We start from the raw sequence: 16,719 nt of genomic DNA on the forward strand, positions 1-16,719 counted from the left end.
AAAACTCTGGAACGTGATCGGTTATCACCAGCCCGATTTGAGCACTTATAACATACCTAAAAAATTACGCGCGTCTGATTGGCTGAAAACGGGTACATTTTTTTTATGTAACTTGAGTGCAAAGTTGTGACACGAGTGCAAATGACAAGTAGCGCGCTCAAGATCTCTGTTGTAACTTTTTCTACTGTCTGACAAACAATTCTCATAATGTTAGTTTGGAGAATTTGATAGAATTACAGTACAACTTATGCACTGGAATCTCTTCACAAATAAATTTTGTATTTCTTTTAGTTCTACTTATAAAATTTTTCTTGTACCATAGTAATAAACAATTTTTATTCTATATTAAGGGGGTATGCTTTCCCAATACTTAACAAGTTCCTTATTAATATGACCCGCATGTGGCGCCCAATAGATCTTGAGACATCTTCTCAGACACCCATGCCAGAGGAGTATAGAGAGTTCTATGTACTGGTAAGATGCTTCTGTTAATCTACTGCCTGCTTTTTAACTATTTAAGCCCCCAGTTCTGATTGTTACATGTAGTTCTTCCCTTAAGCTGCTACAAATTTCCTTATCAATTAGTTATGAGAATTTGGTTTTAGATCAAAATAATAACTTCTACATGTACCCGATAAGTTTGAATGTACTCATTTCCTGTTTGTTGGATAAAGTATGAATAATATCAGGAGCAGTTTCATTTTAGTCACTTCTGGGAGTTGGCAAGTTACTGGTAATGAATATGATTTTATTTGCCTCCTTTTTAACTCGTGAATTGCGCACATGCGCAAGAGCGAGTTGCAGATATGATGTGGAGAATGGCATTCGCTCGCTCGCTCGCTCGATTGGTCGATTCCTGTAAACTTTTTTTCGATTTTAGGCTTTTGAGTGAATTTGATAGTTTTTGGCGAGCAATAAACAAACCAAAATGGCGACCTTTGTTGCTAAGAATAGTGGTGGGGTGAAAAAGAAGCCAATGAAAATCTTAAAAGAGTTTTTTTTTTTCGTTTTAGTTTCAACAAGCGGCGCCAGCAACTGGCAGGCATGTAAGGATTCACACTGAAATAACAGAACAACCTTCGTTTTTCATAAAATTGTAATTTACAATCCTTGAACTTGAAAACAATCCGAAGATTCATGGAAAATATCATTTACTGTGAAGCGCTCGGAGTTTACAGATGTTTAAAAGTTTTTTTTATGGCGTGAGATTGAGGACAAAATCGATCCTTACGTTTCGTATCGTGTGTTTTTCCTGTGTGAAGCAACAAAAGATGCCGGCGACTGAGGAAATTACAAGTTATCACGAAAATCAAATAACACCTAAACAAACAATTTTAGCTACCGATTTTCAGTGAATTTTTAAAGAACAACTTTCTTTTAAGTTTCAAGACAATTTGAAGATTCAAAATAAAGATTACGTACTAAAATGCGAAAGTTATACACCACAAAATTGATGAATAGGCCTGAAATGAAATTCTATCTTGCTCTTGATTATACGTTGCCTAGCACGTGACTAAAATCTACCCAGGCGGAGATCCAAAATGACGGTGGCAGTCTTGGCTTAGTTATATCACTCAAAACTCGTTCCCGTTTGTCTCATTTGATAAAGAGGAAATCGTTAATGTTTTCATTAAGACAGTATTGCCTTGGTTTTTTGAATATTTACAATGATAGAAAATAAATTTCACTTTTCACCCACATTTACTTCCAGCCTTTTCTTTTGAACCAGAAACAAAAATGATATACGTTTAAAACACATGACATCATCCACCTTTGCCTTGTCAAATTTAATAGCATGATCATTTCAATTGTAATGCCTTCTTATCCCAACGTTACTTTGTTTCTTTGCTGCGAACACTGAACTACTGCTCGTACTCTAGATATGACAATCAACCACAAAATTCCCTAGACCAGATAACATTAAACATAATCCAAAAAATCACGTGTCAATTCACGAGTTTGCTCACAGAGCACTTTGATTGGTCCAGTGCAGGTTCTCTGTCGCGATTGTAACAAGGTAGGGAGCTTGAAGTCCTGGCATAATTACACTTAGAAAATTTGAAACGCATTAACTAAAAGATGTTGCAGTTAATGGGTAAATCACACCGCTGAGAGACTGTAAGCATCACTTCAAAGTGGTTGTAGGGAAATATTGAGTGCATGTGAATGTTATGAAATTTTTTTTACCAATAGAAAAGCAAAGTAAAATTTCATGTCCTTAGCTCAAAGTGCATGGAGTGTGGTTCCTACAACACGAGCAGAGAGGGTGTACCTGTGGTACCCAGACCTGCCAGCTGCAGATAACGAGGATGGCTGGGAAACAGAAGAAGAAGAGGAAATTGTTGGAGGAGAGGAAGAACCCGCAGCAAATGGGAGTGAAACACGACAACAACAAAAAGACGACATTATAACTGATGGACTGAATATAGCAGATGTTTTGATAAATGTAGACAGTGACAGGGACAATGTTCTGCCTTTAGACTGACGGAGGCACACCATGAAGCCTTTTGCGAGCTTTCTTCATCTGATGAGCTCAAAATAGCCAATGAGAAGCTCCCACAGGAGCTGCAAACCAAGGCAGCAAGCAAATGAGCCTCGGATATGAAATCATTTTTCTCACTGCTTCCGCCCCCCCCCCCCCCCAATCATACAGCACCCCACCCGTGAAAGTCTGCTCAAAGGTCAAGAGCAGCATGTTGCATTTAGTGAACACCAAGTTCAATTTTGTCAAGAGTTTTGGGCAGTTGACTTTGCATGAGGTTTGAAATGCACTATTTATTAATTGGTGCGTGCGCCAGCATTCCTGTATATATGTAGGAGATAGGAAGTAGCAGGGATTTTGAAGAGGACTAAGGAGAGTCGCTTAAGGCATACCAGGAGCAACTCTAGCTTCTTGAGTCCTCTCTAAACTTCCCAAGTGCTTCATGTCTCGCTCAACGCGAATTGGCGCGTGTAATAGTCAATTGTTTTGGTATATTTTCAACCCGGTATTTACTGTTGTAGAAAGAGAGATTCCATCAGTCCGCTCGTACACACGAGTTATCCGTGAGCACAATAATAATGTAATATAAAACACGCATGCACATCTAAATTTATTTTCACCATTTTATTAGCTATATTGTAATCGTTTTTAACCAGTTAACCAAAGTAATAAGCAAAATTTTAAAATAATTTTGTAAGTGGCACGATCCATTTTACCGTCAGACTATCGTTTTCTTTGTATTTACCTGATAGACTAAAAACTCCCTCCTTTTCGGCTAGGTCCGCCACGAGTAAAGAAAATAAAGAAAAATTAGCGAAAGGAAAAATTGATCTTATCGCACCGTTTAGGAAAAAAAAAAGGCCGTGAACACGCCGTGCGGAGGCCCAAAATGTAATTAATCCATAAAATAAGCTTGCATCGGTAATGTATCGACGGTTATCTCAAAAAGTACATAACAGACTTCACAGTTCACCGCTACGAGTCACAGTTACTGATCATGATTTGTGTACAACACTTTAATTTGTTCGATCGTTTAGTTTCATCGTCTGGGTCATGAAAGTCCTTTAAAAGATTATTGTCGGTGAACAGTAACTGAACACAGCAGTCAAATGTCTGGCATGCGCAAAGGAATTAATTTTAGCCGGCCGCGCACTGCGCGAGATTTCTCCAGGTCTTTAATATCATCACAATCTAGCATTGTATAGCTTCAAATCCTTGAAATACAGGCGCAACAGTGTCGCAAACTTCTTGACTCAATTGTATCTCGGTAACACTGCGCACAAAACTTATCATCTGCTACTACCCACCAAAAATTAGCAGATACAATTTTGAAATCTGGCGCAATTTTACGTTATCAAAATTGTGCACTAATCGTTACACGAATGCATTAATTCCATCCATGTTCAATCGGTTGACCCTCTGTACGTAGTCTTTTTCTACACAGTTGTACGACACGCAATTATTATTATTTTAGATAGGTGTATATTTAACTAAACTCTGTAAATTGCATGCAATTCAGCCTCAGCAGGCCGCGAGTTTGAATACTTTTAATGAACTATCCGTCTCTCTAAGCACCCTTTAACCAAATTTTAAAAAAGTAAAGCCTTTATACAAGCCCAGGTGGCCCATGGGGCCGGCGCTTGACTCCGGTTTCCTTAGCGTGAAGCGGCTAGGAGTATTGCTACTCCCTCCTGGATGGGATGCTAGCCCATCGCAGGGTAACCCCCGGCATGTTTGCTGGTACCCATTTGTACACCTGGGTGAAGAGAAGCACTGTGAAAGTAAAGTGTCTTGCCTAAGAACACAGCACAATGACCCCAGCCAGGGCTCGTACCCGGACCACTCGATCCGTAGTCGAGCGCACTAACCATGAGATCACACATAAAGGCCATAAGAAAATGGGAAATGATCACCATCTGAGGCGGCTCTCGATTGTTAAACAAATTCTCCTCGTCAGCAGCATAAGAAATGTATAGAGAACAGTATGGAGAATATGCATACTGATGTTAGGGTTTAAAAGGGTTAAGGCAAACATTCGCTCTGAATGTTATTTCTGCGTGTTCCGTTACTGCCTTTTTCTCATTAGATATTGCACAAAGTGCCCATTTCGTTTTTCTTTACAACAGTCAGAAAATATTTATTTTGTGGAGACTACTTTGTCATTTTGGTCGCCAAAAGGCGAAATGTTCAGTATGTTAGATACAAGTACGTAACCTCTGTTGGTCGAGGATGCTCGTTTTTAATCTGCGCTCTCATTGGCTCTTTGGGGTAAGCTATCTTACTAAACAAGAAAGCAGTAACCGTCCCTTTTTCCTTATGGAAATGAAAAAAGCTGAAGTAGTGTCACATAATCTGTAATTAAATAGCAACAAAAGCAAGTCAAACGAGCTGCACCGCACTCTCTGATGGGCTTGGACTATATCGCGCTCGCTGATATACAAGAGAATCAATCCTTTTTTTCACCGTTCTGTTTTTTTTTTCTTGGTTTACCATCATAAATTATCTTATCAGATTACAAGCCATTTTAATTTTCTTAAGACGATTTTTTCTAATGTGCATTTTCAAATTGCTGATAAACCATTTTTCAAACACGAATAAAACGAAAAACTCGTTCTGAAATGAAATGATTTCTCATCGTTGCCTCAATACAAAGACATTTCTGTGAAGATTTCTTCGGTCAACATGTGTGATTTTTTTTAACTGAAATAAGGCTCCTCAAAGGAAAATGTACGTTTTTAAGTTGCTGGTAAACCATTTTTCAATCATGAAGAAAACAAAAAGCTCGTTTTTCAAAGCCTAAGGAAATGTTTTCTCGCCGTTGTCTTAATATAGAGACATCTCTGTGAAGATTTGTTCGGTCAACATGTGTAATTTTTTTTAACTGAAATAAGGCTCCTCAAAGGAAAACGTGCATTTTCAAACAAGAATAAAACCAAACAAAATCGTTCTGAAAGCCTAAGGAAATGATTTCTCACTATTGCCTCGATACAAAGACATCCCTGAGAAGATTTCTTCGGTCAACATGTGATTTTTTTTCACAAAAATCAAGCTCCTCATAGGAAAAATGTGCATTTTTAAACAAGAGGAAGAAAAACAAATGCGTTCTGAAAGCCTACGGAAATGATTTCTCACCGTTGTGTGTTTGTAAAGGAGATCAGAAGTCACAACACACAAGATCAAAAACTTGGGAAGAATACTTATATCTTGTGATGGAATTTGTGAGCGTCACTATACGTGACTACACTAGGCGTGACGCACTTATGTACGCGCGCAGAGCCTTATGGGCTGTGCGACTTGGTGCCTCTGTTTTTCGAAAGAAATCCTCGCTTGTGTTGTGTTTGTAAATACAGTCCCGAGTCGCAAGATTAAATTGTTTATATTGGAACCTTGAGTGGACCTAAAATACTTTCCAATATCTTATACCTAAAGACACTCGTTACAAATCGCCGTAGACTACCTCTCAAAGACGCAATTCAGTGCCAACAGTCCAAGCGATGAATTATGTTATTTAACCCTTCACACCCTAACATCAGTATTCATATTCTCCATACTGTTCTCTGTACATTTACTGAGGTGCTGACAAGGAGAATTTGTATACCAATCAAGAGTTTCTTTCGTTGGTGATCATTTCCTTTATTCTCATGACATTAATGTGTGATTCAGTGGTGATATTGTAAGGAGAAATTAGATCTTCGACAGCCTCACATGAGTATTCTTCTTCTCCGCACTGTTCTCTTTAGATATCCTATGTTTATGACGAGGAGAATTATTTGATAATCAGGAGCTTCTCGAATTTGGTGATCATTTTCTTTCCTCTCATCACCTTTTCATTTGATTGAAGGGTTATATACTGTAGGGAAAAATCAGCCACCAGTCACTATAGTAGATGAACAGAGGGCATTTTGATCGAGTGTCGTATAATCGAAATTTTAGTTTTTGCAGCATTCCATCAGAACATGAAGAATTATCACAAGTAGCCAATAAGATCTCAAAGTGAAACAAAGCAAAATGCTTTAAGCGCGGGAAAACGTGCATCACCAGGTGGTGATTAGATTCAGTCTTGTTTCTGATTGGTTGAGATCAAGTCGTTAGTTCCCCAACCAATCACAAAGCAAAGCAAAGGAAAACCAATGTAAGCCCGAATTACTTGCAATATTCAATCAAAAGCACGCTTGAAGGACCGTCAATAACGAGAGGGTTGTTACTAAAACGGGAAACAAGAAATGGAGAATAACGAGTCGGAAAATCAAATGGGAAATTGAGATTGGAAAAGTCGTTTTTTTACATCAGTTGTTTACAATGCGGAATAAATATTTTTCAGAGATAATTATCGATATTCTTTTTTGTTAACGTTTACGGCAAAAAGAAAGTGACAGAAAAAGAAAGAGGTTACACAGGATGTACATTTTCTCATTGCTCGTATTTTCTTTGCTTCTGCGGGGCTCTGAAAAACACAACTCGCAAAATATTCACCGTATTACTTGCTAAATCATCACATGAGGTATATACATCGAAAATCAGTCTATTGAAAAAAGAATTACACGACGAGTAAAAGTCATATAACGACCATTCATGCGAGCCAAGAGTCGTCACAGATGCGCTGAAAAGAGCAAAACAAGTATTTTGCGTTTTCGTGACACGAATATTTCCAATTACTGCACATTTTTATATTGCTAATAAACCATTTTTCAAAGACGAATGAAACAAAAAGAATATTTCTCAAAAGCGTAAGGGAGAGATTTCTCACCGATACCTTAATACAAAGACATCTCTGTGAACATTTTATCGGTCAACATCTGTAATTTTTGTCAACAGAGATAGGGTTCTTCAAAGGAAAACGAAAGAAATATTTGTTAGTTTTGGTCGTTTTTTACTTCAAACTAGGCTTCACGAGTGACTGATGTTTGTCACTAGAATTAACTAAGATTACTAAGATGTTCATTAAGATTGTAACTGGACTCACGATGGCTGTAATGACGAATCCAAGCTGAGGATAGATTTTTTTCTTTGAGTCTGAGATGAACAGTAAATTACAAAAGAAGACTGGCTTGGAGGAATAATTATCTACAGTTATAAATTTAGGAAGTAATCAGTCAAACGCACTTACTTGAATCTTTAGTTTTCCATGATTTTGTATGCGAGTGGTATGCGAGACTTCCGCTAAAGCTTAGGAAAGGAAATTACTTGCAATCAGGCAATTGTCAGATATCAGATCATTTAGCACGAAGATTCAAAGATAAACTGCTATTCTACACATAATCCTAAAGAACTCCACCGACAGTAAATATATCGATCTTCTTACCAGAAGTGTAGTCCACACAGTTAAAGCCAAAAATTCGCGTAAGCAGTCAAAATATAGCTACCAGTAATTTTTGCCTTTTCGTAAATTCGATTCCTCCTTCTTCCTTTTTTTTTGTTTTTTTTTTCTACATAACTTAATGACAAATGTACATTACTATTATCAGAGGGATCTGCAAATTGACGAGTGTTGGGCGGAAATTGTTGACGAATACTTTAAAGATTTGGAAACTTGGGGAAATGTCAAAATCATCAACTGCCAGCAACATCCAAATTGCTGACTGGATATGCACGACAAAGCGATTACAAATTTACGCAACAAAGCCATAAATAATTTTATTCGAATCTCTTAATTTCTCCTCTCGTTTATGAACGACAAATTTTGCGACCTATTTTCCCTGTTCCTTTTTCCTGGCTGTAAGTCCTTAGTTACTCTAGAATAAGAATCAGTCGTGGTTTGGACGCTCATTCAAAAAATTGGTCCGGAAATCGAGTGCAATCTTGAAGCAGAATGATGTCAGTTCCGTACATCTTGATGACCAAAGTGATTTCCAGATGATGACAGTGATTACGCCATCTCTCATTGTTAGGAAACACGGAGCTCCAAAATATTGCACGGAAATTGTCGACGAATGGTTTTAAGATTTGGAGAATGCATATACCTGAGACTTGGAAAATTATTCTATTCATTTACCTACTGCAACATTGCAAACCCTTATTTTGTCCGACAAAGTTTCATCTTTTTGCTATATCAAAATCAAATGTGCTTCCACAATGAACATGAGAAATTTGGAAAAAAACAATCTGAAATTTTACGCTTAATCAAAAGTATAACAAGATTCTCTAACGTGATCGGTTATCACCAGCCCGATTTCAGCACTTATAACATACCTAAAAAAATTATGCGCGTCTGATTGGCTTAAATCGGTTGCATTTTTCATGTAACACGAGTGCAAAGTTGTGACACGAGTGCAAATGACAAGTAGCGCGCCCAAGATCTCTGTTGTAACTTTTCCTACTGTCTGAGAAACAATTCTCATAATGTTAGTTTGGAGAATTTGATATAATTACAGTATAACTTATGCACTGGAATCTTTTCACAAATAATTATGTATTTCTTTTAGTTCTACTAATAAACTTTTTCTTGTACCATAGTAATAAACAATTTTTATTCTGTATTAAGGGGTATGCTTACCCAATATGTAACAAGTCTCTTATTAATATGACCGCATGTGGCGCACACTAGATCTTGAGTTATCTCACACACCCATGCCAGAGGAGTATAAGGAGTTCTATGTACTGGTAAGATGCTTCTGTTAATTTACTGCCTGCTTTTTAACTATTTAAGCCCCAAGTTCTCATTGTTACATGTAGTTCTTCCCTTAAGCTGCTACAAATTTCCTTATCAATTAGTTATGAGAATTTCGTCTTAGATCAAAATAATAACTTCTACATGTACCTGATAAGTTTGAGTATACTCATTTCCTGTTTGTTGGATAAAGTATGAATAGTGTCAGGAGCAGTTTCATTTTAGTCACTTCTGGGAGTTGGCAAGTTACTGGTAATGAATATGATTTTATTTACCTCCTTTTTGGTCCAGTGCAGGTTCTCTGTCACGATTGTAACAAGGTAGGGAGCTTGAAGTCCTGGCATAATTACACTTAGAAAATTTGAAACACATCAACTAAAAGATGTTGCATTTAATGGGTCAATCACACTGCTGAGAGACTGTAAGCATCACTTCAAAGTGGTTGTAGGGAAATATGGAGTGCATGTGAATGTCATGAAACTTTTTTTTCCAATAGAAAAGCAAAGTAAAATTTCATGTTCTTGGCTCAAAGTACATGGAGTGTGGCTCCTACAACACAAGCAGAGAGGGTGTACCTGTGGTAGCCAGACCTGCCACAGGTGGCCCAGCTGCAGATAACGAGGATGGCTGGGAAACAGAAGAAGAAGAGGAAATTGTTGAAGGAGAGGAAGAACCCGCAGCAAATGGAAATGAAACACGACAACAACAGCAAGACGACAGTATAAGTGATGAACTGAATATAGCAGATGTTGTGATAAATGCAGACAGTGACAGGGACAATGTTCTGCCTTTAGACTGACGGAGGCACACCATGAAGCCTTTTGCGAGCTCTCTTCACCTGATGAGCTCAAAATAGTCAATGAGAAGCTTCCACAGGAGCTGTAAACCAAGGCAGCAAGCAAATGAGCCTCAGATACAAAATCACTTTTCTCACTGCTTCTGCACCCCCCTCCCCAATCATACTGCACCCCACCCTTGAAAGTCTGCTGAAAGGTCAAGAGCAGCATGTTGCACGTATCAAGAAAAGCGGATCGGACTAAAGTTGAGCAGCTTTGTTTAACGACTAACAATGACCGTATATGGCTACTTTGGAACATTGGCGGAAATAGCTTTAAAATGCACGCGGGATTTTTCAAAATTTCCGATTATCATACGAGCGGCAGATTTAAACCGGCAAAACTGATCATAAGACAAATCCTCCCCGTGGGGGTGATTCTGGTAGTTCTTTTAGGATGCAAATAGTCACGGTGGGGTGGATGGTGGGGCAACTGTAGCTTTCGTATCTGAAGTAAAGAGATGTCACCGTTGTTTCCTTTACATTGCCTAAAACTGGCGAAAGAAGTATTCAATTAGAGGCTCACTGTGCGATACCAAGGTGATGAGAGCTTGTGTAACCTGGTATTAACGTCCGAAGCCTACCACGCCGTTGAATCATGTGGAAGACTATCGTCATTTGCTCGATTGTTTAATGTGCGTGTATTGCGTGTATTTAAAGTTCGCGCTGCGTGAATGAGATTTTCTTCCTGATGTGCACAAAAAGGTTCATATTCTCCTTCCTCTGGCGTGTGATTTTAACCTGGTAATAACGTCCGAAGCCTCGCGCGTCGTTAATTCATGTAGTTTTACGGGTATCATTCTCTTTCCGTATTTCAATTCAACGAAAGGAGTTAAAAAAAACAATGGCGAGTGGAAATAGTCGCACACGCTCGTCAATGTCTCCCATTCAACTCGACTGTTCAATCCGAGTATATTTAAATTTCGCGCTTCGTAAGCAAGAAAAACTGAATAATCTCCTCCCACAATTTTTTTGGTGTTTACACAAACCGACATCTAATTGATACCTATTCATCCTTTTGTGTGATAGCAGGAGGTGAGATTTTTTTCGCAGTCATGTTCTGCTAGTTTCTTTCCTTTTTTTTTGCTCAACAGGTTACGTGTATTCAATCACGTCACTGACGTTGTCAGATTCATCTACCAAATTTTAGGGCAACCAAATTTGCGCCACGAAAGTTATCCTATTTTCTTAGTTTGCATAAAGCGCTGCGCAATCGCCTCCCATAATTTTCTTTCGCGCCTCATTAGAAAACAGCTGTGTGCCAGCGCCTGCTCTCTGCGAAAAATTGGAGAAGCTGTTGACAGCTCCTTACTTTTAACAAAGATTGTTAAAATCCGCTGTAAAACTCTGATAGTTTTTAATGAGAGAGACTTACTTTTAAGCAGGACCTGCTTTTTTTTGCAAAAGATAAATAAAAAAAAACTCGCACTTTCTTCATTGTGAGACTTTAGTGAACACCAAGTTAAATTTTGTCATGATTTTTGGGCAGTTGACTTTGCATGAGGTTTGAAATGCACTATTTATTAATTGGTGCATGTGTCAGCATGCCTATATATATGTAGGAGATAGGAAGCAGCAGGGATTTTGAAGAGGACTAAGAAGAGTCGCTCGAGGCATACAAGAGCAACTCTAGCTTCTAGAGTCCTCTCTAAACTTCCCAAGTGCTTCATATCTCGCTCAACGCGAATTGGCGCGTGTGATAGTCGATTGTTTTGGTACATTTTCAACCCGGTATTTACTGTTGTAGAAAGAGAGATTCCATCAGTCCGCTCGTACACGCGCTTCCGCTCGTAGACACGAGTTATCCGTGAGCACAATAATACTGTAATATGAAACACGTATGCACATTTAAGAGTAAATGTCAATGAAAATCACAGATTATCGAAAAAGTCGCGGACACGGTCAAAAATCGATTTGGTTCATTTTTTGCCTGTGGGTAGTCTTATCTAGTAAACAAAAGGAAATGGGGTTAGATTTTTGAAATATGCACTTTAGCGGGAATAATTTGCTTTAACATTTCCGGGGTTAAATAGCTCAAATTTCACCAAGCGCGATCCTGAAATTATGCACTTTTCGAGCACTTGTCATGCTAACAAAAATGTAACGGAAGAACTTTTCTAGTTATAGAAATATTGAGTTGGACTTGCATTATCGAGGCAAAGTGACAGTTTTTGTCTCATGTTATTCTTGGCGGAGCTACGTCCCTATTAAGAGACGACATCTTCGGCCTTTCGAAATTAAGGCAAAGGTGGCCTAGAATAGCTTGGCAAAAATACATGTGGTAGTGTCTCAAAGTTTACAATAACACTACCAAGAAGCCTTGAAAGATAGTTCTTTACGATTTGGGTTTTATTTCTTTGGGACCTTTGACTATCAAAAGATGACCACCAGCCGAATTTCGGTTAAATTACTATGACGCCATAATGAGATGCATAATAACAAAATTAAACGCGTTGGACACAAATAACTGTTTTGGTCAGTTATGTCTTCACACTAAATGACTAGAAACATATTAAAATGTCTATAACTACACTTATCTACGGAGACAGGAGAAACAATTTTCGACTTTGCTACCCTGAGAATCACGCCATAATTCTGCATAATTCATCACACAACAGGTTAAACAGTTGAATTGCACTCAACAGGTTAAATGTGGCTCAAAGCCGTTAGTTTACGTTTACTTCTCATCCGGTGAACATGGATTCGAGCATTTGCATCCCCTCTGCGCCTTCTACACTTGCCAGTTTCGAATATACTGAAAATCGTCCAACACAAAGGTAAGAAGGTTTCACAAGCAGTGGTGGGCTCGAGTGACTGAAATCCGATATGTAGGACTCTGCTGTCACGCAACGCCTTCTTGTAAATAATACACGCACCGCTTTTCTGATCAGCGGATCAGTTACTCGTAAAACGTTCAGTGCTCAGTTACTTGGAAGAGCAGGTACACTCTTGGACTAATTGTGTGAGTCGTGCGATGAATGGCTTTTTCCTCTTTTGTGGTGAAATGTCAGAAATATCCAGCCCAAGGTCGATGCACATGTCTCTTAGCCTATCCACTCTTAAAGTTGTGATTGTACGTTTTTGTACAAGTTCGCAGATGTTAACATCGAAAGATACAATCGGATGCTGAATAGCCACATCTCTCATCACATTTGCACACACTGCAGATAGATGCTTCTCAGCTTCGGCGGAGATTTCGTCCTCGTCGACGCTCGCCATATCCACTCCTGAGACTTCACTAGCTTTTGCTTCGTTATCGGCGGCTGTAACTTCTAATCGCTTCTTTCCTGAAAGACGGCTGAAGAAGCCACTAATTTGCTGCGACGTAAGGACTTCATCAGGTTGAAATCGGCGTTCCCCCGCTTGGTCTCTTGCTAGGCTCATGGTTTTCGAAACTTCCTGTGGATCGCTTTTCCGTCCACTATACTCCCCTTTTTGAAATTGGTCAGTTAAGAATTCGGTCTGTTTCTTTGTAAAACGCACCTTTTTCTTAATTTTCTTCAGGGCCCAACCCATTGGAAGAGGAGGCAAGCCGTCACGCTTTGATTGTGCAGCAACTTGAACGCTTGGTATTCGACTGCGTCCCTCCGTCTGCTTGGAAGAATATTCTCTTTTAGCTTTATCGTAGAGAGTTTCTTGTTCGAGCATCATTTGGTGTTTTCCAGTATCTAGGTGTGTCTGGAGGTTTGCAAAGCGACTGTATGCTTTTACACATCCTTCTTCTGGACACGGGAAAAGCATGTCATCTGGCTTATATTCCCCAATACAGCGTCGATCTTGGTTTTCGCTTTCAGTTGAGAAATCTGCTTTGACAGAGCTTTTCTTAATATGTTGGTGTCCCACAATCTTGAACGTCGGTGAACCACTTGGATTTGGCGATGGCGGGTCTAGGATTTCCAATTTTTCGGGCTGCTTCATGACTCCTTCGAACTTGGCCCATGGCACTACTTTACCGGAACCCACATTGAATGCTCTCCACACTCGTACGCCACTTTCATCGTACTCAAAATTGTTGAGTAAGCTTATGCCATCCCATTTGATATTAAAGGTGCTTGACGGTTTGGCAGTAACATAACTTGCTTTCACTCCTGTGGTTCCTTGGCCAGATTCAATGGCTGTTTTGAACTGTAGAGCGTTGATGACATCATTGCCTTCGTTTACGTACCTTCCAACGTCTCCCTTGATTGTTGCCGCTTTGCGATCACATACCCCCTTTCCACCTTGAGGGTCCGAAAAGTCGTTTCTTACAACAGCCACTCCCACGGCATCACCAGCCAGCTTAGCTGAGATGATTGAATTTCCGCTGTGATAACAGCCAGCGTTATCTTGTTTGTAATAAGCCATTTCCAGCTCTGGAATTTCCTTTTTCAGGGTAGTGAGGCAGTCAAGCATTATCGAAGCCACAGTCACACTGTCTTGGGCGCAGCTTTGGAATACGTGAACAAGTGTTTGCGATTCAAAGTGCCCAGAATCCTCTGACCGTCTTATGGCAACGCTAATGTGCCATGGCAATCCTCGCTTCGCAAACCAATCTGACTGTGCCTCTCGATATTTTCGGGGCATATAATTCATTGCCCAGTCCTGGACTAACAGCACCGATCGGCTGTCGAGTTTGGCTAAAACTGAATGCTTTGCCTCAGCTTGGTGGACTGAACGTAGCTGATGGGCTTTCCAGCTGATGATATCATCCCTTGCCTGTTTAATGGTATGCAGCATGTCAGCTTGATCTTCTGCTGACGAGAGCGCACTTGAACACTCATCTTCTATGGTACACAATACTTCTTGTAAGTCATAACACTGTTCACATGACTCATTGTGGAGATGGTCGCAGGAGCCCCGAAATTCAGCATTGCTTGGGTCACTTAGCGCGTAAATTCGACAATGATCGGGAACCTCAGAGGCCTCCACTGCATGTACCTAAAATAAAAAGTAAAATGACGAGCGCGTGATTCAGTGTATAGTTGCAAAGCAACGCATGCGCATATGATCGACATTTCAAAAAGATCACTTAACCGATTCTCAGCGTTGTATACATGTGTGTAAGCGTATTACAGTGAATTTTAAACTGTTGTTTCATAAATTAAGCATAAAGAAGACTCGGAGGGAAAGAAAGAGGTAGCCGTGAATCATAGTAAGAAGTTTACTGCATTTGCAAAGGCAACGCATAATTATAAAATATGCACCCACTTTGTAGTCGCCCTTTAGGTACTGCTTCGACAAACGAAGTTGCTGCTTAATTTCCCTCGCCCATTGCTGAGTCTTGCCACAGTCAACAAGCTTATCAACGAGTTTTTCTAAAGCATCAAATGCTTCCACCCCTGATGCTGAAAAGTTATCAAGTCCTTGCAGAGACTTCCGAACAGATGAAGAACACACGGCCAAAACTCTCTGTAGCGTCCTCTTACTCATAGGCTCAAAGTTGGTTTCACAGCAGTATTGTTGATACTGCTGGACAATACGCTCTGGTATCATTGTTCTGATAACATTGGGTGTTTTTATGATCTCGCCAGTCGACAATTTCAGAAGTTTTTCCCCGAAAGGAACATCTTGAATAACGTGTGGACTTGTTATAAAAGAAACAAAATGTTCTAATTTTACAGGTTCAATTCTCATTCTCCTTTTCTCCTGGTTTGGAAGAGGAGCAGCTCTTCCATGTATCAGCCTGTGGCGTCGGGCAATGTTGTAGCGATAGCTAGTAACGGTTGGAATAAACTCCCTCATCTCCTTAAGGGATAACTTGTCTGCCATCAAAGAAAGTATTTGCCGTCTGGTGCTCCAATGTTGTGCGTTCAAGTAGCTTTCAGCAAATGCATTAAGAAGTTCCGTCTCTTTTTCACTTCTGCCTTCGACCACAACCTGACTCTCGCTGCATACAGCGTAACGATCACAAAGCTCCGTCCACAGTTCTTGCGAATTTTCAGGTGCCAGGACATCCAGCATTGCAGAAATATATTGTTGAGCTTTCCGTAGGTATCTACGTTTAGTACGCTCGTGCGCTGTATTCCACGGCACTGATAACGTGTGACGTACTGGACTGACGTCTCGAAGGTGTAAGAAGCGATTTAGTTGCACCTGGGACTCGTTGTCTAGACTCGAGCTTTCATCACTCTCTTCGCAATCTTCTTGCGGAACAAATAGGCTCTGCCGTTTGGATGTGAAACCTTCTGGCAATGCTTCATCACCAACAGTGACAGCACAAGTGGCAGGAATATCAGAGTCACTCCCTTGTTCATCAACCTGACGAAAAAGTGAACACATTGCTTTGGATGGCTTCAAAATGAGATCAACCGTATACACGCGCGGGGTGTCGCATGCAAGGCGGAAGTTTATAGTCGATGATTATTTTCACCTTATAATATAACTGACTAATAACCTATTCTGATATCTTTATCCAATTACTTCTCAGCATTATTTTCCATTTGGAGCATTTCGAAAAGAAAATGTGGAGAAGCCATATAATAATTTAAAACCTATATTATTTGGATATATCCTGGAGTGTGATATGCTATCTGGGAAGAGCACGCCTATCCAATTCTTGTGCCATTTATGGTTTTGCCAAGTCGTTGACGGGCGGCAATGGCGGCGTTTGAGAATGCGCATGCAAGTTAGCCTGGACACGCCCTTCTCCCACCTGGGTTGAATCCCTAGGCATGAAAAGGGCGGAGAAGGGAGAATTCAGAGAATGCGTTAAGGTTTTCCATTTTTATTAATTATATTGGATGGAAATTCTTCATAACACTTTGAAGAAACTCACCAAGGTTAGACCACTTAGACCTCCTGTGATGTTTTCCACAC

At 39.8% G+C, this 16,719-nt stretch overlaps 1 protein-coding gene across 1 annotated transcript; it reads right to left on the reverse strand.

The window, feature by feature from the left end:
- Nucleotides 1–12,849: 12,849 nt before the first annotated feature.
- LOC136277131 (uncharacterized) lies at nucleotides 12,850–15,454 on the reverse strand. The gene is made up of 2 exons (XM_066158817.1): nucleotides 15,112–15,454; nucleotides 12,850–14,841 (listed from the first exon to the last, which is right to left on the reverse strand). Exons 1-2 carry the CDS (start codon nucleotides 15,394–15,396, stop codon nucleotides 12,850–12,852), a joined length of 2,277 nt encoding a protein of 758 aa, XP_066014914.1. The 5' UTR covers nucleotides 15,397–15,454.
- Nucleotides 15,455–16,719: the final 1,265 nt, after the last annotated feature.

The sequence above is a fragment of the Pocillopora verrucosa genome, chromosome 12, assembly GCF_036669915.1.
Source record: "Pocillopora verrucosa isolate sample1 chromosome 12, ASM3666991v2, whole genome shotgun sequence".
Classification (NCBI taxonomy): Eukaryota; Metazoa; Cnidaria; class Anthozoa; order Scleractinia; family Pocilloporidae; genus Pocillopora; species Pocillopora verrucosa.

Bases quoted from the DNA above. Each gene is read 5' to 3' on its own strand.
- LOC136277131 (XM_066158817.1), bottom strand. From the start codon at position 15,396: ATGATACCAGAGCGTATTGTCCAGCAGTATCAACAATACTGCTGTGAA. The intron at 14,842-15,111 runs GTGGGTGCATAT...TTTTTATTTTAG, and splicing joins ACCTAAAGGGCGACTACAAA to GTACATGCAGTGGAGGCCTC.